This window comes from Exophiala dermatitidis, assembly GCF_000230625.1.
Source record: "Exophiala dermatitidis NIH/UT8656 unplaced genomic scaffold supercont1.4, whole genome shotgun sequence".
NCBI classification, from domain to species: Eukaryota; Fungi; Ascomycota; class Eurotiomycetes; order Chaetothyriales; family Herpotrichiellaceae; genus Exophiala; species Exophiala dermatitidis.
Genome location: NW_008751649.1, coordinates 348,293 through 373,990, shown reverse-complemented (window position 1 = coordinate 373,990; position 25,698 = coordinate 348,293). Strand labels below are relative to the sequence as shown.

The 25,698-nt window shown below is 52.1% G+C and overlaps 9 protein-coding genes across 9 annotated transcripts; 6 read left to right on the top strand and 3 right to left on the bottom strand.

Moving 5' to 3' along the window:
• The first annotated feature begins 726 nt into the window (after positions 1-726).
• Positions 727-6,319, top strand: HMPREF1120_04477 (uncharacterized protein). The gene is made up of 4 exons (XM_009158608.1): positions 727-1,570; positions 1,633-2,023; positions 2,072-2,354; positions 2,406-6,319. The coding sequence occupies exons 1-4, from the start codon at positions 1,301-1,303 to the stop codon at positions 5,902-5,904; spliced, it is 4,443 nt and encodes a 1,480-aa protein (XP_009156856.1). The 5' UTR covers positions 727-1,300; the 3' UTR covers positions 5,905-6,319.
• A 191-nt stretch (positions 6,320-6,510) lies between these two features.
• HMPREF1120_04476 (uncharacterized protein) lies at positions 6,511-11,639 on the top strand. The gene has a single exon (XM_009158607.1). It carries the CDS (start codon positions 6,945-6,947, stop codon positions 11,274-11,276), a length of 4,332 nt encoding a protein of 1,443 aa, XP_009156855.1. The 5' UTR covers positions 6,511-6,944; the 3' UTR covers positions 11,277-11,639.
• A 41-nt stretch (positions 11,640-11,680) lies between these two features.
• Positions 11,681-13,498, bottom strand: HMPREF1120_04475 (zinc carboxypeptidase; the record flags this gene model as incomplete). The annotated part of the gene is made up of 1 exon (XM_009158606.1): positions 11,681-13,498. One exon carries the CDS (start codon positions 13,496-13,498, stop codon positions 11,681-11,683), a length of 1,818 nt encoding a protein of 605 aa, XP_009156854.1.
• A 789-nt stretch (positions 13,499-14,287) lies between these two features.
• On the bottom strand, positions 14,288-15,008 carry HMPREF1120_04474 (uncharacterized protein; the record flags this gene model as incomplete). Its single annotated transcript, XM_009158605.1, has 4 exons — positions 14,288-14,532; positions 14,592-14,747; positions 14,800-14,911; positions 14,994-15,008. 4 exons carry the CDS (start codon positions 15,006-15,008, stop codon positions 14,288-14,290), a joined length of 528 nt encoding a protein of 175 aa, XP_009156853.1.
• Positions 15,009-15,749: 741 nt separating this feature from the next.
• HMPREF1120_04473 (C4-hydroxylase) lies at positions 15,750-17,093 on the top strand (the record flags this gene model as incomplete). The annotated part of the gene is made up of 1 exon (XM_009158604.1): positions 15,750-17,093. The coding sequence occupies one exon, from the start codon at positions 15,750-15,752 to the stop codon at positions 17,091-17,093; it is 1,344 nt and encodes a 447-aa protein (XP_009156852.1).
• Positions 17,094-17,727: 634 nt separating this feature from the next.
• Positions 17,728-19,850, top strand: HMPREF1120_04472 (uncharacterized protein; the record flags this gene model as incomplete). Its single annotated transcript, XM_009158603.1, has 2 exons — positions 17,728-17,947; positions 18,076-19,850. 2 exons carry the CDS (start codon positions 17,728-17,730, stop codon positions 19,848-19,850), a joined length of 1,995 nt encoding a protein of 664 aa, XP_009156851.1.
• A 298-nt stretch (positions 19,851-20,148) lies between these two features.
• Positions 20,149-22,194, top strand: HMPREF1120_04471 (2,3-diketo-5-methylthio-1-phosphopentane phosphatase). The gene is made up of 2 exons (XM_009158602.1): positions 20,149-20,926; positions 20,987-22,194. Exons 1-2 carry the CDS (start codon positions 20,797-20,799, stop codon positions 21,865-21,867), a joined length of 1,011 nt encoding a protein of 336 aa, XP_009156850.1. The 5' UTR covers positions 20,149-20,796; the 3' UTR covers positions 21,868-22,194.
• A 47-nt stretch (positions 22,195-22,241) lies between these two features.
• HMPREF1120_04469 (uncharacterized protein) lies at positions 22,242-25,566 on the top strand. The gene has a single exon (XM_009158600.1). It carries the CDS (start codon positions 22,577-22,579, stop codon positions 23,855-23,857), a length of 1,281 nt encoding a protein of 426 aa, XP_009156848.1. The 5' UTR covers positions 22,242-22,576; the 3' UTR covers positions 23,858-25,566.
• On the bottom strand, positions 24,159-24,806 carry HMPREF1120_04470 (uncharacterized protein; the record flags this gene model as incomplete). Its single annotated transcript, XM_009158601.1, has 1 exon — positions 24,159-24,806. One exon carries the CDS (start codon positions 24,804-24,806, stop codon positions 24,159-24,161), a length of 648 nt encoding a protein of 215 aa, XP_009156849.1.
• Positions 25,567-25,698: the final 132 nt, after the last annotated feature.

Here is a 25,698-nt window from a genome sequence, read left to right as displayed (position 1 = left end):
TAGGTACCTACAGTACCTAATGAACTTGATGTGCAGCTGACGGGAGATGAGCATCGAAAAGCAGGTTCTAGGAGGGTTGAACTTGGCCGGGAGTGCCTAGGTACCTATTGCGCTTCCTCTGTGCCATTGGCGCGGAATTGCTGCAGCCCGGTCATCAATGACTGTCAATTAGGGACTGCTTTAGATGCTAAAGGCTTATACTAGTACAGCTGTCGCAGGATACAGACAACCTTAAGACGAACGTGCTGGATATCATCTAGATATGCTCATATCTTTTTGATGTAGAATTATAACCTTTCAAGTTGTACATTTGTTATAAAGAGACAGGGGAATTGGGGATGATTGCTATGGCTTCCACTGGGTAAACAGTTAGCAGTACGGGGCCGGGGCGGGCACCACTGGCATCTGGCAGCGGGCGCCCGTAACCCCGTTGCTGAACCTAAACCTTAGGCGTGAAGGTAGTCTGTGTTAAGCGGTTGATAACTCCGTAGCGCCCAATATCAAATTATCGGCGCGATTAAAAGTGCAGCGTAACAGGCGGCGGACACAGCACTAAACAGAGAGACTAGTCCTCTTTAGGCTCCTGAAACAGCCTGGAGCAGATCCTGCAGTGCTAAACACGGTGGAGGCGGTGGCCCAAGACTCAGGCTGCCCACTGGCACTGCACTGCACGACTCCTGAACCTGGTAGAGAGACCAGTATTAGGTCAAGTAGTAGTAGCAGGGACGCAGCACGTAGGTAACCGGGCATCCTCGAACAATTTCTCCTATCCCGCTCAGGCTGCGCTCCCCGACGACAGCGTGATCATCAATTGTTCTTTCGACAGACCACGAGGTCGTCATTGACAGCATTGGACTTTGACGCGGTGTATCCAACCTCATCTCCGCTCATCATACCGGCCACCACCGCACAGACTCTCACGCGCACATCGTCGCGTCTGACACTCCGCAGCTGTACCTGCATAATAAGTGACTGCACCTTGGCGACGCATTGCAATTACTGGTAGACGGCCGCTCCGACCATCCTCAACCACCCGATTTTCTTTTCAGTTCGAGTTCGACTGAAAGGCATTGTTCTTGCTCCGAGTCTGCGTCGTTTGCTGCGTACCGAAGGAAGATGGTGGACTTGAACTAAGGCGCCTGCGGCCCCGTGAACAAGCCTCGCGAAGCCAGTAACAGCGTGTCTCATCTTGCTGCGGTTAACGATCCACGGCATCGCATGAACTTGAACACCGTATTCCAACCGCCTTCCTCCTCCGGCACTTCACGGTTCATACTGTGAACTTGATGAGCCAGGCGCGATGGCGTTCCTGTTCAAATCCAAAAGCAAACATAACGCGCCGGCTCCTGCGAGCCTGCCTCCGGCGAGTCGAAATGTCCATACGTCCGATGGCACACCAGCCTCATCCACTCAGACGAGTTCATTAGAGAAGAATACAGAACGGTCGACGACGCAATCGCCTGCTCCCAATGCCAACGCCGCTGCCAATGGCTCAATGACTTCGATGGGGTCTAGTATGACCGGCGCGCCTACATACCCACGGCGTGAAAGGGCCGAGTCGGAGTCAGGGGTACGTTTGTTGCTTGCAATTGAGCGGTTTATGTTCACGGACTGACATTGATTCTTCTACAGGCTCGTCCTGCTAATGCCGGGTCGCAAGTCTCCCAGGTTCCTAATGCTGCTCTCTACCCCTGGTCGCAACGGCGGCTGAATTTCCCTACTCCGCAATCAAATCCATTTCCTCGCTATGGCGCCGCCGTAAATGCCGTCGCATCTAAAGACGGCGACATATACATCATGGGTGGTTTAATAAACGGGTCCATGGTACGCGGTGACTTGTGGCTGGTAGAAGCTGGCGGTGGAAATCTGTCTTGCTACCCCATTGCTACGGTCTCTGAAGGCCCTGGACCAAGAGTCGGTCACGCCAGTCTTCTGGTTGGCAATGCCTTCATTGTCTTCGGTGGTGACACCAAAATGGACGATTCTGATGTTCTTGATGACACTTTGTACCTGCTTAATACCTGTAAGTGGACTATCTTCACGTTGTGCTGAATTTCGCTTACCGTCTCAGCTTCACGCCAGTGGTCAAGGGCCGCTCCTCCAGGACCGCGACCTTCAGGCCGCTATGGCCACACCTTGAACATCCTGGGCTCCAAAATCTATATCTTCGGCGGTCAGGTTGAAGGTTATTTCTTTAATGACCTCGTCGCATTTGATCTTAATGCTCTACAAAATCCGACAAACCAATGGGAATTTCTAATACAAAACACTGGTGATGGTGTTGGCCAAACGGGGAAGGTGCCGCCTCCGCGGACCAACCATACTGTCATCAGCTACAACGACCAGCTGTACCTGTAAGTGGCCTTTCCGACGTAAATGAAAATTCGTATTGACCAAATTGACAGGTTTGGCGGGACAAATGGTACGCAATGGTTTAACGATGTATGGACGTACAGTCCTGTCAAGAACAGCTGGACACAGCAAGACTGTATAGGATACATCCCAGCGCCCCGTGAAGGCCACTCGGCTGCATTGGTCAACGATGTTATGTATATTTTCGGCGGCCGAACCGAGGAGGGAACAGACTTGGGTGATTTGGCCGCGTTCCGTATTACTTCAAAGAGGTGGTACACGTTCCAGAACATGGGGCCTTCGCCATCGCCGCGGTCGGGCCACAGTATGACCGCGTATCGAGACAAGATCATCGTTCTGGCCGGCGAGCCCTCATCAGCACCGCGGGATGCTAACGAACTGAGCATGGTATATGTCCTGGACACCGCCAAGATACGGTATCCCAATGACGCCCCAGCTCTTGGTCAGGCTGGCGACGCGAAGCACCCTAGCAGTCCGACCAGGAGGCCGAGCACAGATGTGAGAACAGCTGCTCCGCCAATCCGATCCACGTCGAGAGAGGGCCAAAGGAGTCAGGCCGGGCATCGCGAACCATTCGCTGGTGGACCCGTCCAACGGCCAGATGGAGCTCATCAAAATTCACAAGCCTCAAGACTACCGCGAGCGTCTATGGCGCAAGGCCCCACCGGACCAGGACCCCAAGGTCAACCAGGCACACCTCGTATGAATGGAGTGCAGTCTCCCGCTAACGGTGGGCCAAGAAGCCGGTACAATGGGCCACCTATTGACACCCGAGCCCCTTCTACCGGACCAGATTCAATCCGGTCCGTGCCTACAGATACCTTGGTGCAAGCTCCAGTCATCAAAGAAATGCAGAGAGACAGCAATAGACCGAGCAGAGAAGGCAGCCCGGTTGCTCATGGCCGTAGAACGCCAACCCAACGGACAGAAACCAAGGCAAAGGCGATGGAGGCAGGTGAGGCGGCTCCATTAGTCCACAATGGGGTTGCCAGGCAACGATCCCTACGCTCACAGCGAGCTCAAAGCTCTATTGACAGCACAGAGGAAGGGCTGCTCGGTCGTTCGTCTTCTGGGCGACATCATGGGGATTCCCATGCTGATGTCAGAAGTTCACGGAGCATGCCCGATGAGCCGAGATCGCCCAAAATGAACCCTCATCAGGAGGCGCTTCTCAAAGAATTGGAGACAGTGAAGAAGACGAACGCTTGGTACGCTTCTGAATTAGCATTGGCTCGCAAGCAAGGTTACCACCCGGCCACGTCGCCCAGCCCGACTATTGACGAGCGGGCTGTGACTCAGGTGGCGGAGGATGACCGACCGCTTATGGAAGCATTCGTGAACATGAGGACGGAAATGGTCAAAATGCAGGAAGCCATGGAAGCACAAGCCTCGTCAATGGCCAAACGGGTAGCCGAGGTCGAACATCAACGAGACGCGGCGGTTACCGAAGCGGCATATGCAAGGGCCAAACTTGCTGCTCATGGTGGCAGTCAGCGAAGCACGCCTCAGCCAGACGCATCCCGGGAGTCTGACGAACAGGAACGGTTCACTGATCTTACGCGCCGGCTTGCATTGGCTCTTGCTGCACAGTCGGAGCATAAGACTAAACTTGACTCCCTGCACAATGAACTTGCGGCGGAGAAAAAGGCCCGGGAGTTGGCCGAAGACTCTCTGGACGCCTTACAACGTCGATACGAAGAGCTGAGCAACGGGCGAAATCCCGGCGAGCTGGAAGCGTTGCGGGCAGAACTGCATGAAGCTCAAAGCTTAGCGCGAGCTGAAGCTGGCCGGAGGGCTGAGGTCGAAGAAGAACTACGTCTCCTCCGAGTTGAACACGATGGCTTGCGGGAGGCTCATGAGCGCGCGTCCTCGCGGTTGACGGACCATACCGTCTCTATGGCTGCATTGGAGGCTGCAGTGGCAGCCTCTACCGGCAAAGCCAGTCTCTACGAGCGACAAATTGATGAGGAGCGTCAGCAAAGAGAAGCCGCCGAACAGAAACTTTCACAGCTCAGGGCTGAGCATGAAGACAGGACTAGAGAGCTAGAGTCCACTCTGAAACGCCTACGAGATGCCGAGGAACTTGCCGAGACTAATGCGAAGGAAGCCTCCACGCATCGTGAGGCTTTGCTCGCCGGACTTGCCAAGCTGTCAAGTCCTGAAGCAAATTCGAAGCGTGACTCTCTCACGGAACAAAAGATGTCGGCTCTACGAGAATCTGCGGAACAAGCGGCAAACCTGGCCAAACGGAATCAGGAAGCGGCGGAAAAAGCCGCGCAGAAATTACGGACTGCTGAGGAACGAATCGCCGGTTTGGAAGCCTATCAGGAACAATCAAGCCGAGAAGCTCTGCAAATCCGACGCCAGCTTCAGGGCGCATTGCGAGACGCCCAGAATTACCAGGCCGAGATTCGAGAGCTCCGAGCCAACCTTGAGGTCAGTCAGCGCGACGCTAGCGCACTGGCAGTTCAACATAGTGCTCTCAAGGATCTACTATCAGAACGTGGCATGAATTCTTCTGATCTGAGGAGGTCTCCAAACTGGGACCATTCTCCAACCTCTCGACTCGGCACACCTGAGCAAAATCGGCTGCGAGAGCTCGATCAGCAACTCCAAGCAAGCATCAAGGCGCACGAGGAGACCAAGAATCAATTCGAAGCTCGTCTGCAGGAGGCGGACAGCGCCTATAAGGAAAAGCTTGAACAGCTCGAGAATGACTATCAGTCTGCTGTCCACTACGTGAAGGGAACGGAGAAGATGCTCAAGAAGATGAAGGAAGAACTCACCAAGTACAAGGCTCAGAATTCTCAGCTTGCAAATGAGTTGGAAACGGCTCGGACCACCAACAACGCTTCCACAACGGCGGTCGACACTTCGGCTTGGGACAATGAACGCAAACAGTTGCAAGAGTCAATTGAGGAATTGAGGACACAGAGTTCCAAACAAATCACCCTACTGAAATCCAACATTGCGTCCCTGAGATCCGACATTGCCGCCCTGGAGTCTGAACGAGCTCAACAAAAACAAAATCATGAAGAGTTGACACGATCAACGGAGCAAGTGGGCCGAGAACTCGAACAACTCAAGTCCGAAAACTCTATGCTAGAGAAGCGTGCCCAAGAAGCCGAGGCAAGGGTGACTATCCTGCTCGATCAAGTCGGGCAATCGGTTGGGAACTATCGCCGGCAGTCTCAGTTGCAGCCCCTCTCTCATGGTGCGGTCAATGGCATACATCATAACCGAGGAGAGAGTGTTTCAACGCTTACGGATGTCTCGGTGAACGACGATGTTCTCGGTCATCGAGATGAACGTGGCTCTGTGGCTCTTGACAATCTGGCTTCAGAGCTAGAAACACTAAGATCACAATGGGAAAGCACGAGCAGGAACAACTATCGAATCAGTACACAATTTGACTCGGAGAAGACGCCGACCACAGAAACCCATGGCAGCGAGCTCAGTGATAATCTGGCGCATTGGAGAAGGCGACTGGCAGAAGAAGAAAAGAGTTCTCGGGAAACAGCAGTGGCTTGAATGCGTTTTGCCAGTTTTATTTTCCGACGGCTTATGGCTTGTGAGTTGATGACTGGTTTTATGGCTGACCAGATCCGCCTGAAGAAGAGGGTGAATGGTTATTTTTGATTGCGATGATCGCGTGATTGTTGTTGAACAGACTCATACTTTCTTGTGGTTTGTACTGCACTTGGTGGCGTTTTCTTGACCGAGCATGACTTTTCTATTTTCCTCTTTCTGGGAGGGAGAGGCCCTGGATGGCCATTTGGTGTATCGAGTGAACGAGACAAATGACGAGATCAGCCGAACTTGGGTGTATTATCTGTGCCCTCGGCTAGCGCGATTCTCAGGAGACCCTTTTACAATATCGAGTCTAAAGTTAAAGCCAACCCAACGTGGCGAAGATATCTTTCTCTTTTTCTTGCCTACCACTCGCTCTCTCCATTTTATGTACTATGGTAGACCTCTCCGGTCCAGGTGAGCTATATCAATAATCTTCGCAAGGGGCGCTCAAGGTGTCAGCCTCGACGACTCCACAGCCTTGCACGTGACACTAATCACGTGATGTTGATATGCTGGTCACCAAAAGCGGCGGTGCTGACAGCCATTTGGGACTGGCAAGGCTGACAGATTTCCAAGTCTCTAACTGGTGAATTTTGGCGGTGGCAGCGGCGCCGGAAGTGCAGCCCTTCGAATCTCAAAAGAGGCTGGACGGCATACGACAGACAGCACACAGCACATTGCACATTGCACATTGCACGTCGGTCCACCAGCCGGTCCGACCTACATTGTGTCTCTTTGCAGGCCGCCATGGGCTTGTAAAATAGCTTTTGTCCACCATATCTTCTAGGCAGGCGTCTTGCGGCGCTTGTATTGCCATTCAGTTCGACCTTCCGTTGAAGTGTCCCTCACCCTGCCGGCACTACAACCTGGGTAATGTCTGACCACAACGAGACTCCGTCGGCTATGCACATCGCCACAAAACTACCAGTGGTTTGCTGGAGGAACCTCCAGACCGTCTAGTTTCCCTACACCGGCCGAGACAATAAGCCACAGAAAGCATGGCGTCGCAACCTAGTAGACAAAGAGATGTCGGGCTGGGGCTGGGGCTGAATACGAGCATTCGCAGGCCCGCAACGCAAGGCGACACGTCGACGCCAGCGCAAGACACGTCGACCACCGATGCGACTCGAGCGTTCTCCTCCCCCATATTCAAACGACCGTCGTTGGTGAACGGGACCGGGTCTAGTCAGCAAAGTGGGCTGTCGTCATCCCAAAGAATAATTCCAAAAGAGACGGAAGACTACTTGACGGCCAGGCCGGCACCATTACATCGTACGAAGAGTGACCTTGGACCACGGCGGAAAGAGGGAGGCCCGACAAGCCCCTCGTCAGAAGACAAGCGTGCGCACATCCGGCATGGCTGGGACGATGAATACACTTCGAACGAATACCTGTCACTGTTACACTCGACATTTTACATGTACTACACGGAAAAACGGCACGAAACCAATGGCTCCCTATCAGAGGAGTCGAAGAAATTCCCCAGTGTGGACTGGCGGATGAAGGACAGGATGAAGACGGTCTCTGCCGCGCTGGCCATCTGCCTCAATATTGGTGTGGACCCTCCTGATGTGATCAAGACCAACCCTTGCGCGAAACTCGAGGCATGGGTTGACCCGACCGCAAACAGTGGTGGCACAACCAAGACGATGGAGCAGATTGGCAAGCGGCTCCAAGAGCAGTACGAGTCGTTGAGCTTGAGGACCAGATACAAACAGTACTTGGATCCTTCGATCGACGAAACGAAACGGTTCTGCATCTCCTTGCGTAGGAACGCAAAGGATGAACGAGTTTTGTTCCATTACAACGGCCATGGTGTTCCTCTCCCCACTGCCTCTGGAGAAATCTGGGTGTTCAACAAGAACTACACCCAGTACATACCTGTGGGAATCTATGATCTACAGTCATGGCTTGGAGGTCCCAGTCTGTTTGTGTATGACGTCTCGCATGCAGGCAACATCGTCTACAATTTCGACACATTTCTCGCTAAACATGAGAAGGAGAATGAAGAGATCAAGAAGAGAGATCCAAATGCGCCCGTCCAAAACTACGGAGATTGTATACAGTTGGCAGCTTGCGGTAGAACCGAAATGCTGCCCAGCAATCCTGACCTGCCGGCCGACCTGTTCACGTGTTGTCTGACGACGCCAATAGATATAGCGTTACGATTCTTTGTCTTGCAGAACCCGTTACAAAATGGTCCTCCACTTGACGATGGGAAGATTCCTGTGCCGGGCCGTCTCCAGGACCGACGGAGCCCGCTGGGCGAGCTTAATTGGATCTTTACAGCCATTACCGACACGATTGCCTGGAACAGCCTACCACGGCACTTGTTTAAGAAGCTTTTCCGCCAGGACCTCATGGTTGCTGCCTTGTTTCGCAATTTCCTGCTCAGTGAACGGATCATGAGGGCAAATCATTGCCATCCAATATCATCTCCTCCCCTTCCAGAGACACACCGACATCCACTTTGGCAGAGCTGGGACCTTGCCATGGAGATGGTGCTGGCACAGCTTCCCATGCTTCGAGAAGCGGAGGAAGGCAAGCGGGTGTACGAATACCAACATTCGACCTTTTTCGCCGAACAGTTGACTGCTTTCGAAGTGTACCTCAGCTCAGGACCGACCAAAGATCGCGCGCCGGATCAGCTGCCCATTGTTTTGCAGGTACTCCTTAGTCAAGTTCACCGGCTGCGAGCTTTGATCTTGTTGAGCAAATTTCTCGACCTTGGCCCTTGGGCCGTCCATTTGGCGCTGAGTATCGGTATCTTCCCTTATGTGGTGAAGCTGCTCCAAGCTGCATCGATTGAGCTTAAGCCGGTCATGGTTTTCATATGGGCCCGCATCATGGCGGTCGACTACACTGTCCAGGGTGATCTCTTGAAGGACAATGGCATCTCCTACTTCATCTCCATCATGAACCCTCGTTCAGACATCCCTGTCGGCAATGCTAGTGAGCATCGGGCCATGTGTGCTTTCATCGTGGCCACCTTTTGCAAGAAATATCCTCCCGGTCAAACAGTGTGTCTGCTCCCGGAGGTGTTCCAGGCCTGCCTGCTCAACACGGCGGAACCTGAAAACCCTCTACTTCGACAGTGGTCATGTTTGTGTCTGAGTATGCTGTGGTGTGACTATGCCGATGCGAAATGGATGGGTATCCGCTGTATGGCCCATGCCAGGCTGTGCGAGTTGTCTCTTGATCCTGTTCCTGAAGTCCGGGCAGCCATGCTTCATGCGCTGACCAATTTCTTGGGGATCCCGGACTTGACCGACCAGGTCTCTCAGATCGAAGAAGGTATTGCCTCTTCAGTTCTCTTCATGACGTCTGATGGCAGTACACTTGTCCGAAAGGAGTTGCTTGTGTTCCTCTCGACATTTGTCCAGAGGTACGAGAACAAGTTCATGGTCGTGGCCTACGAACAGATGGTAGAAGAGAGGGACAGACATCCGTACAAGGACAGTGAGGCCGGTGTATTCGTCACACGAGATTCACTCAAGGCAGCTCCGATTTCTGCAAACACTATCTATGGTTCGATCTGGGTTCATTTATTGGTATTATCCGTTGATCCTCATCCGGAGATTGCCAGGAATGCGTCCATCATCGTGGACTGCGTTCACGAGGCCTTACTCAGTTCACCGATGGGCAAGATGGCCACCGCTGTAGTGGACGATCTGCTAAAACTCTCAAAGAAGGAGGACTCGCAGTTGAAGAAAGTGTCGTCTCGAGACTCACTGAGAGTGGCGGATAGACCGCCAGGCACTCCACCGCCCGCTCTTCAAAAACAGCAGAGTTATTTGTCGTTGAGCCTGAAGCGAGCGGGTAGCTCACTTCGAAACCTTGCATTTGGCTATTCTGGCGATAGCGCGTCTACATCCAAAGACAACACCCCTCCGAGTTCACCTGGCAAGCCCAGGGAGCCAGTCCATCCTCTCAACACCCCTCGTGGTCGTCTCCCACCCGAATGGAGCCGACCACCGGAAACACCTGATTCCACCAGTACATCAGGAACATATCACCCCGCGCATATGCCCACATCTGCAGGTTTCACCCCTCTAGATCCCAAAGTGAAACCAAGCATTCCTCTTCAAAGCGCATTACTTGAGTGGTCCACTGAATACTTCCGAGAGCCACAAATGAGGCCGAACGATCCTGACGAGCCCGGTTCCGCCGACTACAATTCCCGACTCTGGAGACGTAACCGCAATGAGAAGATTATTGCAGACAACCAACCGCTCAAGGGCGTTGCCGGCAGCTCCAAATGGACACGTCTGCAAGGATTCTTGAACAATCAGAACCAGCCCATGAATTTGGTCTTCCATCAATTCGATGACCATTTGGCCGTCACTGACGACCGCGACACCGTCAGTATCTGGGATTTCCAACGGAACGAACAATTGAGTCGATTCAGCAATGGCAATCCTGCCGGCAGCCGGATCAACGATGCCAAGTTTCTGAATGAAGACGATCAACCGCTCCTTATGGTGGGCAGTTCCGACGGCGTCCTCAAAGTCTATCGAAACTACCACAGTTCATCCGAAGTCAAAGTCATTACGGCCTTCAGGGCACTAACCGAGTTAATTCCAAGCAACAAGAATGCAGGCCTGGTGTTTGACTGGCAACAAGGTCAAGGGAAAGCATTGGTGGCCGGCGACGTCAAAGTGATCAAAGTGTGGAACGCCGCCACGGAACTTTGTGTCGGAGACATACCAGCTCGAAGTTCCAGCTGTGTCACCAGCTTGACTAGTGATCAAGTGGCGGGACAGATTTTCATCGCTGGCTTCGGCGACGGTGTGGTTCGAGTCTTTGATCAGCGTCTCAACCCACGGACGGCCATGGTCAAGATCTGGCGCGAGCATCGACAATGGATCACCAACATCCACATGCAGCGCGGTGGTGTGCGCGAGTTGATCTCCGGTGCGCGCAATGGAGAAGTCAAGCTGTGGGATTTGCGGAGTGACAGTTCGGTACTCACACTCAACGCCACTTCTGGGTCTAAACATGACCATTCGATTGTCAATACAACTGCTGCGGATACGATACCAGCGTCATCGGCGACGACCTTGATGAGGAGTCTGTCTGTCCATGAACATGCCCCTGTGTTTGCTGTGGGTACCGATAAACATGAGGTCCGGACGTTCAACACCAACGGCGACTCGCTCGGTGTTTTTGAGCCGTTGTCAAGTCGCCTCTCGCAGGTCGTCGGGGGCTCGCTTGCCGGTCGTGGGTACGGTAGCCAAACGCCCATTGTTGCCACGGCTTATCATCCTCATCGGATGTTGCTTGCTTGTTCGGCATTGGGTGATGGCCATGTTAGCTTGGTTAGCTATTGAACTGACAGGACAAGGCGAGGCCAGATGGATGGAAGGCGGTTGAGGTTGGAGGTCGTGGAATCGCCTTTCGACATCTAATACGGCACTTACTGTACTGTGTGGTACCTGGCATGAATGGGTTGGCAGTGTACCGCAGTGTATTGCAATGCTGTGGTCGGGGGCGATAGCGCATAGTGGGTAAAGAGTCTCCGGGTTTCATCCATACATTTGAGCGAGCATGAGCATGATTCATTCCCCACCGCAATAGAACAGGGATATGCGCACTGCACCGCGCCGCCACTGTGCTGTGGGTATGATTAGGTATGGAAAGGAAAGAGTCCTATCAACTAGTAATAATGAAACACAAACACTACTATGAAGACGTCTGTTTTCAGTACTTTGCGTAAAAAGGTATGACACTTTGCTCAACGTCTTCTCCTCCTCCTCCGCAACTCAAAATCCGAATCATCGTACAAGTAGTCATCATCATCCTTCTCTTCCTCCGCCTTTGCTGGCGCAGCGTGGACTTCCGTTGCGGCGGGCTTGTCCTGTCGACTATTGTCTTGGCCGGGGGCAGGTTCTAGACCCCAGAACGTAGTGCTGTCCACACTTTCGATGCCACGGTTCCCCAACAACCAGCGACCGAGACCTACGACGGCCTCATAGGCTTCTTCTCCCGTCGGCACGATATTCGACCTGGGCAGCAAGAAGCCGTAATTCCCCGTGTCGCGAAGCTTGATCTGGAAAGAAAACTTGACGAGCAAATCATGATAAAAGAAATCCAACGCGGATCCGCCCTGAGCGTCGGCCTGGATACGAGTCCTTTTGGAACTGTGGTCCTTTTGGTGGGCCTGAAACGAAATGCCGCCCTCGCACGCACTCTCCACGCCATAGTAATGGCCGTTCGTCAGCCGGAACGACTTGGCCAGACCGAGTGCCACCTCCTCGAGATCTTCCAATGTCGGCGGACTCACGTCGCAAGTGTAGCTGTACGGGTACAGCACTTGCTGCGAGTACGAGTGCAGATCCAAAAAGGACACCAATTCGACATTGTTGTTGTCCGTTTGATTTCTGGCCCATTCGAACAACACCTGCGCTTCGGTTCCTGCCAAGGGTGCCGGTCCGGCATAACTGTCGCTGCATGGATTGTCGGTTTCTCCAAAACCGTCCCAGCCAAATGGGAATGAGCGCCCGATATCAATTCCAGGGCAGAACGGGAGTGATGTTGCCTGTCTGTTCTTGCGCCACAGTCTGTCCGTCGTCCACGTATATTCGTATCCGTCTGGGTTGAGGACAGGGACAAAGACCACGTCGAAATGGTCTAGGATTTTCGTCACATATGGATATTGTGGGTGTCCGTATCGCGTCACGAGGTTGTAAGCGATATATGCTGTCGTAGAGACGGAAATCCATTCCCGGGCGTGAGTCCCGCCGACGATCAATAAAGTCTGTCGCTTTTCGGTCCCATGGTCCGGTTCATCGTTCGCCGGTCGCGCCCCGATCCGCAGGGCGGGAATGTCTCGTCCTTCGGCGGAGAGACCGATACTGGTTAACGAGGCGTGGTTGGGGAAAAGAGATCCAATCAGTCGGAGCCAGGGGTATAGGACTGATAGAGGCTGGTAGTCGCGGAAGAATAGGTCCTCGGGCGCACCTCTACCTGATGCCCAGTCGTGCAATGTGGTGAGACCAGGGGTTAGAGTGTTGCCTTCATCGGTCGATGAGCTTTGTGGATAAGTGTCGTAGACTGCACGGGCGAGGTCGTGCATTAATGGTGTATATGAATCTCGAAGTGATGGTGGGAGTAGGCCGATAAATGACGGTACCACGTCTTTGGCTATCCTGATGTCCACCCACTCGTCCGTCGCCTCCCAAATGTCCAGGTACAAAATGTTTGACGCCTCAGCCAATGCTCTTGCTTCATCCTCGCTGTTGACCCGGAATCTTAGGACAACGTCCGCCCCGTATCGTGCGCGAAAGTTCTCCGGGGCCACCCCAGTGCTCGACGCCAAAGTGGGTGTGTATTCTGGTACTGAGCTGCCTGGTATAGACCATATCCGTTCAATTAGGGCGTTACGGAGTCTGCGGAATGGCCCGACTGGCTTTTCGGTATGGGAATAGATCGCTTTGGGTCGGAGCGAAGTAGGAAACTCGGCGGAGGATGAAGGGTCGGTTGTCGGGACAGACAGAGCAAAAGGAAAAAGAACAGACAGAAGCAATATATTACGCAGAGATTGTGGTGCCATGGTGGGCATAAGCCTAAGCCAACTTTTATATATTATCGTAGTAGAAGCATGAGAATCGACGCCCCCGGGAATAGAAGTGGTTGGAGTGAAGGGTGAACGAATGGGCAAAGGCCTGTAGTTCAGGTTGTATACCTAGGTAGGATGGCGATGATGTTGGAGACGAGGACCATAGAACCAAGCGCAGTCTCCAGTCCACGGCCCGCAGTCCGCAGTCCGCATTCTACGAACTCTGGAAATCGTTGATGCCTGTGCTCTGGCTGCGCCTCGCTGCAACTACTTGATCATCATCTCCAGTTTATTATTCCGATTGTCGATTAAGCGATCTGATATGGGATGAGCTTCCCCTCCTCGCGTGAGGGATTGAGGCATTCCTTGAAATGTGTTTGGCTGACGATGCCCTTTTAGTGTCCTCCCCAATAGTAGGTACTATAAAATACGAAGAATGAAACTTTGTCAAGGCTTGGTAACTTTTTGCCATGTCCTTCCGTGGCTATGGATCCATTGTGTTCACTTGAAGCTAGAAGATTGTAGCTTCACGAGGAATGCTAGACAAAGGTACTACTAGTGTCGCTCTGAACGGTCATGGATGTTTGAACAGACACAAATAACTTTTGAAAGGTACTTAGAACGTGGCCAACATTGCCGTGGAAACGGTTCTGTTACTGGTCATGATGGACGTTTCTATCTTTTCTTGATATGCTAGACCAAGTCGCTGTGCATCTCTTGTGTTCGTCAAGTCATGTCGAAGGTTTTTGACTGTCACTAGCAATCCAATCCAGTCCAAGGTATCTACACCTTGTATTCCTCCAAGCCCCATTTCCAGACGGTGGCGTATGGGGTCATGCCATCCTCGCGGAAGTCAACCAAAACGTACATGCCGTTCTCGGCCATCGATTCACCCTGGTAGATGTCGTAGTTGTCCCAGTTGGCCAGGATCTTCTTGGCTGCGGCAGGAGCCTCGGACTGGAATTTCTTGATGTCTTCCTCGGGAACACCCTTCTCCTTCAACTTCTCGGTAAGAGCCTTCATGTATTCTAGAAAAGGAGCGCGTCAGTTTTAGTGCTCTCCATATATCTGAGCCCTGATAACATACTCTTAAGTTCGCTCTGGTAGGCCTTCTTGCTCATGCCGCCCTCCATCTTTTGCAGACGGAACTGGTCCGCGAGATCAAGGACTGGCTGGTTGTCGCCGCCATCATCAGCGCCGCCCTCGTCCTCTTCCTCGGCCGATGGGTTGGCACCCTCAAGGACTGATGAAAGAATTAGTACATGCACCACTTGGTGCGACCTTCGCGGACATACCGAAGTTCTCCTGGCCCTTCTTGATCATGCGCCCGTCAATTTCCCAGAGGCCATTGCCGGCGTCAATGATCTTGGTGGCGTCCGAGACGATCTCGTCGCCAGTGATGATATCCTATGTGAGAACGACATCAGTCAAATGTTTACCAAAAGGCGGGGCAGGGCTCGAAATCTTTCGCGGAAGACAGTGTGCATACCCTGTAGATAATCATTTTGAGGAGATTGTTCAGATGACTTGAACAGAGGAGATGTCGAGTAGTAGAGAGATGTTGAGCACAGAAAAGGCGGAAAGTGAAGAAGCGTGGTCGACAGGGAGGAACTGGAGTGTAGAAATGTGGCTCTGACTAGTGGGGGGAGCAGCCAAAAATTCCACTGTTCGGGCAAATTGGTGGCAGTCGAGTTGTTCGAGAACTTTTGCTGCAGACCGGTATTGCTGTGATGCACGTGCTACACGTGACAATGCTCGTCACGTGAGCTTGTCAACCTTCAAATATGATCCACCGTATTAGTTGCATATGATCGACCGTATGAATTGTGCACCCTGCCACAACTGCCATGCATGATTGTGCCTCCGTATTCGTCGTATCCGCTCGCGACTCGCACCGCAATCGGGAATTAAAGCCTCATGGTGGCAAATCCAAACATCCATCTCGCTCATCATCAACCACTTCAACTCCGTGTCTCTCCACCCCGTTCCTTTCTGCCTCAACCGGCCTAATATACCAACTACTCCTTTTCTTCTCTTCTTCTCCTCTCTGATAGTTTCTTGGACTACTTCTGTTTCTCAGCTGCATGTCCGCTCCTTTCCTTTGCTCTGTAGGACAAAACGTCTGCCTACTACCGCCGCTCCCTTCGAAACCAGCCCAAAAGCACTCGGCGTGATTGTATACTATTGCTCCTTTCGCCAAACACATTTCCACGCCTGAACCCGGCCAACTCGCATGGTCGACATCATGTCGAACTCCACGAATACAGACCTACCTCCCCTCCCATCGTATACCCTAACCCCCCGACCGCCTATGATTCCAGGCATTTCAGATGCCGTCCTACAACTTCTGGCTCCGATTGTCGCCTACTGGGCGGTCTCACTCTTTTTCCATGTTCTCGATACCTACGATCTGTGCTCCCACTACAGACTACATACTCCCGCCGAAGTGCTCAAGCGCAACCATGTCACCAGATACGAGGTTGTGAGAGATGTGATTCTGCAACAAATCATACAGACTGCCTTTGGGTTGTTGCTCGCGTGCTGGGATCCCATTGAGATGACTGGCAAGGAAGAGTATGATGTTGCCGTCTGGGCACAACGTTTGCGCCTTGCAGAACGGTATATACCCGGATTGCTGTCAGTTATTGGACTGGATGCCCTTTCACTGGCACAAAGGTTGTCGACGAACTACCCTCAGCTGGCTGGTGTGTTATCTGGAGGCCATTACCCCACACAGTCGTTTGCGCCATGGGAGATCTCATTGGCAAGAGTGATTTACTGGATTGCCATTCCTTGTCTACAATTCTTCGTGGCGATCCTGATTGTCGACACATGGCAATATTTCCTTCACCGAGCTATGCACATGAACAAATACCTGTACACCACCTTGCATTCTCGGCACCATCGGTTGTACGTTCCATATGCTTTCGGAGCCTTGTACAATCATCCGTTGGAAGGCTTTTTACTCGACACGCTGGGTACTGGGGTCGCCTACATCCTTACAGGGATGACTGTGCGTCAAGGTCTGTGGTTCTTCACCTGTTCGACAATCAAGACGGTCGATGACCACTGCGGATATGCCTTCCCTTGGGACCCACTTCAGCATGTCACCTCGAACAATGCTGCTTATCACGATGTCCACCATCAGAGTTGGGGCATCAAGACCAATTTCTCCCAACCCTTCTTTACATTTTGGGATAGCCTCCTGGGCACCGCATGGACTGGCGGAGATGTCTCTGCTCGTTACCAACGTGACAGGATAGCCGCTCAGAAGAAGGTCGATGCGGATATTGCTGCCGCTGCCGCTGCCGCTGCCGCCAAAGCCTCAGTTGTGAACTCCCCTACGATCGACTTGGATCATGCCAAGCAGCAAGCCAACTCAAGTCAGAAGCAGGTACTAGGCGACAGAGAGAATGGCGGTATCAGGGTTCTCCAAGAAGAAGCCAGGGAAGAGCAAGAAGTCAAGCAAGCCCTGAGGAGGAGTACACGACGGAAGAGTGGGTTTGATACCAAGTTGCTGTCGGATCGTGTGACCGGTAGCATACACAACCGGAGTCCGACAATCTTACATGCGGACGGCATGCATTGATGGTGAAGAATGAGCGTAACTGCCCCCACAGGGTGTTCTCCTACACTGATTCGATTACAATTATTTGGGATGGTGTTTTCGAAGGCAGGGCTCTGTATACTGGTGGGACATTGGGCAGGAGTTCAGGAAAGGCTTATGTGCCTTGTTGTCGACCAACTGTCGACTATGGGTAATGTGTATCAAGATGGGCAGGCACCAATTCTATGGAGTGTGATTCTGCATTTTCAGATCACTGTTTGCGCCTTTTGTTCATGTTTTCCGCTCTGTCCATTCTGTGGCAATATGTCCTTGTACAATCATTCACCGTGGGATGGTCATTGCAAAATGATCTTACAGTATGACACTTGCTCGCTTTTCCACCCAACGCCCTTTTTTCAGCTTTTTCCTCCTTTTCGCGTGGTATGCAATTCTACAGTTCTGCGACTTGGCTATCGACCGAGAATAAAGGACCGAACCTTTTGAGACTCTTTATCCGTCTTTGTCAATTGTCTCACAACATTCTTTCTGCGCTGGCTCCGCTTCTACTGTCGATACTAAACAAAGGCAATGGCCCAATTCTTCTTTGTGACAGCTTCGTGGACAAAGGGACACTGCTATGTGAAGCTCTATGCCAACTGCCTCAATGTCGTGAAAGATGGCCAAGGGGCAGCACAAGATTATATTGCTTCTTCTTGACCTTTATTGCCTTCACCGTCACGTTTCTGTCTTCACGGTATCATCACCAAAACGGCAAAGAAGAGGTCACCATTGGAAAAAGACCACACTTTGGCGGACTCGACCCGTGGTCTTTTTGCAAGGAACGAAAACAAGAAGAAAAGGGGTTAACCCTACTACCTACCGTCCAGAACATACAGGTAAGACGAGAAGGATTTTGCTATTCCTCTCTCCACGAGAGCGAGAGCGAGAGCGAGAGCATGAGCCATGCCGAACCCACAATCATTAAACCCAGAAAGTCATGCTAACCAGATGCTGCATCTCCTAGATGTCCCCGCGAAACATGTGCCTCAGCTAGCGAGCATTTTGCAGTTCCGGCCGCGCGAAGATTTCGGAGTGCGAGCGAAACGAATCAGCCGAGATGCCAAATCCCTACCGTCGTTGCTGAGGCCTAGTCGGCTGGAACGGGCATTACTTCCTCCCCTCGGACATCTGTGCAACGGTTTGCATAAAGCACTGGACTACTCTGTGGTGGAGGTCGTGCTGCGGCATATCCAGCTCGAAGTGGGCGAGCGGCTCAACAACCTCATCTGGGGTAGCGAGCTGTTGAGTCCAGAACAGATCCGGCGTGTGGGCAATCTGCGAGCCTTGCATGCCTTATGGCTGCCGAGGAAGGAGTATGAAATGACCTTCTTGGCGTCGACGAGAGATTTGAAGTGGCGGTATCAGGAGGACCAGTGTGAGGCGTGCATTGTTTCGCGGATAACGGGGGATATGGAAACGTTGCTGGATCTGCTTTGGGTGATTAGGTCGCGGGCTACTGATGAGTTTCTGGCGAAAAGAGGTAATCCGCGTTTGCACGTCTGGGTACATGCTTGGATAAGGGCTTTGAGTGGCCATGTCGCGGAGAAGACGGGGGAGAGGATTGACGTCGATGCGGTGATTGGGAAGGTTGAAAGGGATGCGAGGGAGTTGATGGGTGTGAGGACCAATATTCACGAGTTGAGAAAGGAGATGTTTAAGGATGTCATGGGCGATAAGAAGAATTGCGAGGATGGACAAGGGGAGAAGATGAAGAACGTACATCCTTCCAGCGATGGCGAAGACGGAGATGAAGTTGGGGATAAGGTGTACAACTTGAACGGGTGGGATGCCGAACTTGAAATCATCAACGCCTACGCTGCGACCAACAGCACGCTGGCTCTGTCAAAAGGAGTTGCCAGTGCACAGCAATATCAAGGGGATGCTCATTCTCGAAGGGGACATGCCACCGTCAGACCAGACACGGTTTCTGCAGATCCTGCCACGAAAGGGAAGAGCCCTTACCGCCATCATCATCGAATGCCGGCACAGGAGTCATGGGAGACAGCACCCGTTGAGAGCTCAATGTATACGATCACCTCCTCTGCCACAGCAAGCAAGCGTGATCTTGATCTTGGGTACAATCCCAAGAGCAGACAGTCGAAGGCGGGCCAACCATACAGACACGACGACTCCAACGCTTCGAATCTCATGCGAACTGAAGCAGCCCGTTGCCCAGCCGATACGTACGTCAACTTGCTCGATTCACCTCCATTCACGTCTGACAGGCCGAATCTTCCATCGACCACGATGACAACAATCACAACCGTAGGTCCGGCGGAAGATCTGGAATGCACATCCTCCAAAGAGGGCGTGATATGGGTTCTATACGACAAGAGTGCGGAAGGAGATGACAACGTCGATACTCACGGCGATGGTCGAAGTCCGAATTTTGATGGCCGTGCAACAACCAGTGGCAAGGCTGTCGACTTAACATCCACGGCAACGTCATTTTCCCCCTTGCCATCGGCGCCGGAATATGACAGAGTGAGAGGCAGAGGCAGAGGCAGAACACATCATAATCCGCCTGCACCCGTAACCACAGCCCGGGCAACAGAGCGAAGGAAGAAAGTGCGGAGAGTGTCGTTCCAGACTGAGCCTAGCAGTACTAGTACTAGCTTGACTGCTGCGACCACTGCCATCGCGACTACCAGTAGCACTACGGTTTGGAGCGGATCGTACGCGAGTGGTCTGGCAAAGAAAAAGGAATTGGGTTGGTTCTATGCTGGAAAGAGGAAGTAGAGTGTCTGCTGCTCGAAAGAGCTGTACTTTCCAGTGCATGTACTGTTTGGTAGTGATATTGAACCTACTAGTACGTTGTACTACTAATGCTAGCACCTCGCTTATACTGTTCTATTGTACCAGAGTCGAATAATAATGGCCGTAGCTGTACTAAACCGAGCCCTTCTCAGAACTTGCGAGAATAATGTCATATGCGAGCCATGTTTGGTGAGGTACTAGTACCTAGATACCCACAACAAGCCCAGTCCCACAAATGACATCTTTCTGGAAGTATGATAAGGTATCGATCTTTGACGCTGGCTGTTCACCGCCCTCAGAGTATCCGACTGTGATAGCTCCTCCTCATCATGCTGGTGGCTGCAGTGTTGACATCAAAAGCGTCGTTGTGAGTTGCCAGCTGAAACTCTGATTCGGATCAGGATCCACCATGAATCAAGGAGACTCGACATTTGCAATGAGACAATATTGCAGTGCGGCAGGTAACGATCGGTTGAGGCTCTGCGACTGGTACTGTTCCTGCAGGACTGGAATTTCGCCACCCGGCTGCGTCAGTATCGTGCTTTATCTGGCTCCATCTCGGTACCCACAGAACGGCTCTTCCGACGTTCAACATGAGGGAAATGGCGTCGACGTGCATTTTATTCACGTGCTGCATCCAATAATGATTCGAAGCGTTTCTTTCGATCGGAGAAAATCACAAACTGGGATTGGTGATGTCCAAGTCCTGACGATCTATCCAGACCCTTCTATCGTGCTAATACGATCCACCACTTCCCTGGTGGATACCGGGCCCGATACAAGCGTTGACGCCTCTTGCGTATATCTCGTTGTCGTGCTTTGATGCATTTGAACTGTTTTCTTCTCTATAACATTGACTCCCAAGACAACGCAACTCACACATTGAACACCAGCTCAGACAAGCAAGACACTTTATTTTATATCCAAAATGGCTCCGATCGCAATTGCTCCGCCACCGTCCGAGCCTAAACAGATGCCGCTGGAACAGACGACAAAGGGTATCCGGCGAGCAAACAGTGCCAACATGGGCACGAAACGGAAAATCGTCATCTTTTCAGGTATGTTTTTTGTGTGAACTGCTCTGCGAGACTAGGACCATATACTAACAGACATAACAGACTTCGATGGCACCATCTTCCACCAAGACACCGGCCACACGCTATTCGACAACTTCGGATGCGGCCCAGAACGAAGAGCAGAACTTGCAAAGCAGATGGAGAGCGGGGAACGGACGTTCCGAGAAGTCTCAGACGAGTTGTATTCCTCACTCAATGTGCCGCTCGAGAACGGATTCGAGGTGATGAAGAGTGCGCTACAAATCGATCCTGATTTTCGGACATTCCATGAATTCTGCGTCAACAATCACATTCCTTTCTACGTCATCTCTGCCGGTCTTCAGCCTGTCCTACGGAAAGTCCTCGATCATTTCATTGGAGAGGACATGAGCAAGCACATTGACATTGTTGCCAACGATGTCAAGATTGCCGATGATGGTAGCAAGTGGGAAGCGGTTTGGAGACACGACAACGAGTTGGGTCATGACAAGGCACAAACCATCAACGAGTTTCGAGAGATGCAGAGTGAAAACGGCACCATCCCGTTGATCGTTTTTATCGGTGATGGACTTTCAGATCTGCCCGCTGCTCGTGAAGCCGACGTGCTCTTCGCTCGGCGGGGGTTGAAATTGGAAGAATATTGCAAGGAACATGGACTCCCCTATATCCCGTTTGACACCTTCGCCGACATCCAGAGAGAACTCATCAAGATCGCCAAAGTCGACGAGGAACAGACCCACGGCAAGGGTCTGCCCGCACACTTTAACCCTCTTGCCAACAAGTGGAGGCGGCTTAGCAACAAAGCACGAAAGCCTAATATTGCTGCGGCGTTCAGCCCGTCAAAGGAGGATGTGGTGCTTGAGTGGCCCGAAGATGCTGAGAACTCGACAGCAATTGAAGATGCCGAAGAAGGAAATACTGTTTTCGCAGCTCCGATGGCGTGAGAACAGAGTTGGTCCGACTTGCTGTCTTGTTACGTTGAGCTACTATTATGGCGAAGCTATGGCACGGTTTGGGCGGTACATTGGAGTTATGCGGACACGGTTGAGGTTAAGGCGTTGACACTGGAACATTCACTTCAAGTTTGGAAAGGAAGACATTTGATGACTTGTGATACGAACACAGTCCACGGTGCCGGCTAGATAGATTGATACTTCTACTGCCATGAGTGGCAGACAGTGAAAGTGAATGCAAATTCACTGTATTGATATCATTCCTAAACGGGCATAGTGCCTGATCTCCATCGAATCAGATGCCGCACCTTTCCCATATTAGAATTCCGCCTACTAGTAGTATTTTCAACATCAATTGTACCCTCATAACCTCGACCGCATCCTTTTCCCAAACCCAGCCCCTACTCTGAGCTTCTTGCTGCCGATTGGCTTCGAACTCGACTGGCGGAATTCCAAGTACATTTGTGGTCTGAAAACCAATATCAAGCCAGCACTTTGTCAGAAGCGAAGCCAGAAAACACGCGCAATTGATATCCCATCCAACAAATCCATCCGGGCTTAGTCCCATCTTCCTCCACTCTTAGCGAAACCGATGTCATTTATGAACAGAACTCTAGCTTTTCACTGCCATCCAGTTGATTACTCGCGGAAGTTCTGCCAGCCACGGTAACACAAATCGGGCGGCGGTTAATTTTCATCAATGCCTCGTCTTCATTCAGAGCCAGAGATACCGCCGAGTTTCAAGGCGAAAAAAGCCAAGATTCTCTCGTTGCTGGGACAGTCAGATGAGGCATATACAGACAAATCTCCAAAAGGCACGGTCGACGCCCAGATCCGCGAGCTCATTGCTGAAATCAACGCATATGACGGACTAGTGACGACCAGCAGTTGTGCAGGCAGAGTAGCTGTCTTTGTCGAAGGGCCGAAAAGGAAACCCAAGCCCGAGCCTGAGATATTGGAAGTCCGGGTTGGCAATGGAGAGCCAATAAATGGTGCAAAGGGGCATGCAGACGATGGCGTATCAACGGGAAGATCAACCGGGACCACGACTGCATCTCCAGGCGGAAAAGGCGGTGGCCGCTGGCTCTATGTCTCACATGATCCTATTCCTACGCCAAAGTCCAATCTGAAGGCTTCAGAACAACCGGCAGCGAATCCAACTAGCACTGAGGCGGTCCATTCAGAACCTCTGGTTCAACACGACGCTGAATATTTTACAAGCTTGTTCAAGCTCTCTTCTCCCCAACAGACGGAATTACCCCAAGCATCACCATCAAACAATAACGTGGCCCCTCTGTTGAAAGGAGTGGGTGCCAGTTCCAATCCTCGCTTGGTTCATCTCTCTTTCTCCCCTCTCATCCTCCATATCCTTTGTGCCACATTACATCATGCACGTGTATTACTGGCGGCCGCGATCAACGCCGGCTTCAGGGAGAGCGGAGTGCAAAGTCTGCGGGCCATGGACGAGCCCGAGCACGGGGTGATGGTCGCTGTGAGGACGGCAGGGCTGGGATTTGAGACGGTTGTCGGTGTCGTCTCGGGGGACCAGGACACGGCCAACCTGGAGGGAAGAGAAACCGTCCACAAGCTCGTGGATGAAAATTACCTTGCGGTTTGTGCCGGTGTGGTAAATGAGAGGTTTAGATGGAACGACGAAAGGCGCGAGAGGTTCAGAGCCGAGTTGCGCAAAGCAGTTGTCTCTACAACGGCAGCAGCATCATCAGCAGCAGCACCTTGTGGCACTGAGGACACGGCGGCGCCGGCAACGAGGCCCGAGTCCCGCTGGGAGGACAAAGACGAGCGTCGGAGAAGAAAGCGGGAAGAAGGGCTTAAAAGACAGAAAGAGGCGGAGAAGATGAAGAATCAGCAGCAGCAGCTCCTGGAAACGAGGACATCTCTACCGAATGGTTCAACCGGTCGACACATCTCACCACCACTTGAAGATCTCGATGACGGATTATCCACGTTGGGAATCAAATGATTGAGCAGGGCCCGTCAGAGATCTCACGGCGTCAATCGACCGTATCAACAAACACACCTATTGCACCATGGTTTGGAGCATTAAATCAGGGCAAATGCCGTCGTGTTCGGATCGGCACGTCTGCAAGAAAGGATAAAAAGAGCCAGCCAGAAAGAACCTCTACGTCTCCCGACTCATTCAGACGGAAGTGTCACTGCATATGGCCGCCGGACACCTCTGCCCCAGGCAACAGTTTGCGCACTCAAATAAATCATATATTAACTCAAGCATGTCCAGCTCCGGCTCCGGCTCCAGCTCCAGCTCAAACTTTACGTCCATGAGCCATAAACGGCTCTCTCTTGATCGTCCCACGAAGCAAAACCTCCTCATGCATCCTGACGAGTCCAAAATCCTGCAGGCCCGCGTCCTCAAAGTATTTCCGCAACTCGTCCTCACTGAACCCGTTGTGTGCAACGGTCCTCAGGGCCGGAAGGGCATCCGGATTCTCCATGGCATGAGTCACAAAATCGATGATGAGAAAGACCCCGCCTGGCCTCAGTCGCTCGACCAGCCGACGCGTGGCGAGCGGGATGTCCTGGAAATGGTGGAATCCCAACCCCACGACCACGAGATCGAAGTTGTAGAATTCCGGCGAAGACAGGTGTGCCGGTGCTGGATCTGCCGGGTCAAGAAGATTGCCTACCACGGCGTGAGCGGTGAAGGGGTTACTGTCAGATCCAGAGGCCTCCGCGGTTTTGTCCTGGTTCCCCTGTTCGCCCGCAGAAGAAGAAGAAGGCCCTCCGAATCGCGAATTATACTCTCGCACCATATTCTCACTCAGATCGATACCCACGTATTCCGTGGCGCGGGCGCCCAGAGCGTACGTCACGCTCCCCGGCCCACATGCATAATCGAGCACGCGGACTTTTTTGTTTTTGCCTTGTTCAGCGTCAGCTTTGCGCTCGTTCATCTTGGTTCTGGTGTGGACTGGTGGAGTGGAGTACCTTGGGTGGCAGCCTCAAACTCATGCCCCGGATCGACAAAATCGACGCCAATCCATTCAATGTGCTGCTGGATAAAGGCCGTGATTTTGTTCAGCATGTCGCGTTGCCATGGCTCCGCGGTGTACGACGATGCGGATTGACTAGAAAGAATGACAATTAGTTTGTCCCTTGAGACAGGAAACCCGGGCCGGGAGAAGAAGAAATGGGGGGGGTGCAAAAAGAGACCGAGAGGAGGAACTTACTTCCAATGCGCGCGGTTCGCCTCTGTGAAAGCCTGAGCCTGAGCCTGAGCCTGATTGGTATCAGGTGGAGGGTGACTTGATTCCGCCATCTCAATGTTCTTATCCCAAATCAAATCGGACCTTTCTTCGAGTTTCTGATATCTGCAAAATCTTTCTTTCGTTTCTGTTGCGTTCGAGTTGAAAACGAAATAATGTGCCAATCACTCACTGTCCCCTGCAGCAGAAAGCGACCGAGGAGGTCGGTGACGATAAGTCGTCGTTGTGGTCGTGCTGGCTACCGTAGGAATATGGAAGAGAAAGTCCCTAAGGTATATATATGTTACTGGTAAAGCAATATTCACACCGGCCGATCCATTACAGGAGATATTTGATATTTCAATCACCGGATCAGTCAATAGATGGCCAGTCCAGGAAGGAGCTTGCAGCTGATCATTGATGATTTGCAGGTATGTAGATATGAAAAAATGCCACATATACTACCATGTGTTTATATGTCAGTAGAGTGGCAGGTAGGACAAGTAGGTTGGTACACGGGTAGATATATCTACCTTATAATATTACCTTCCTGTACGGTAATGGGGTCGGTTAAGGTCAAAATTAAAAAAAAGTCTCCGAG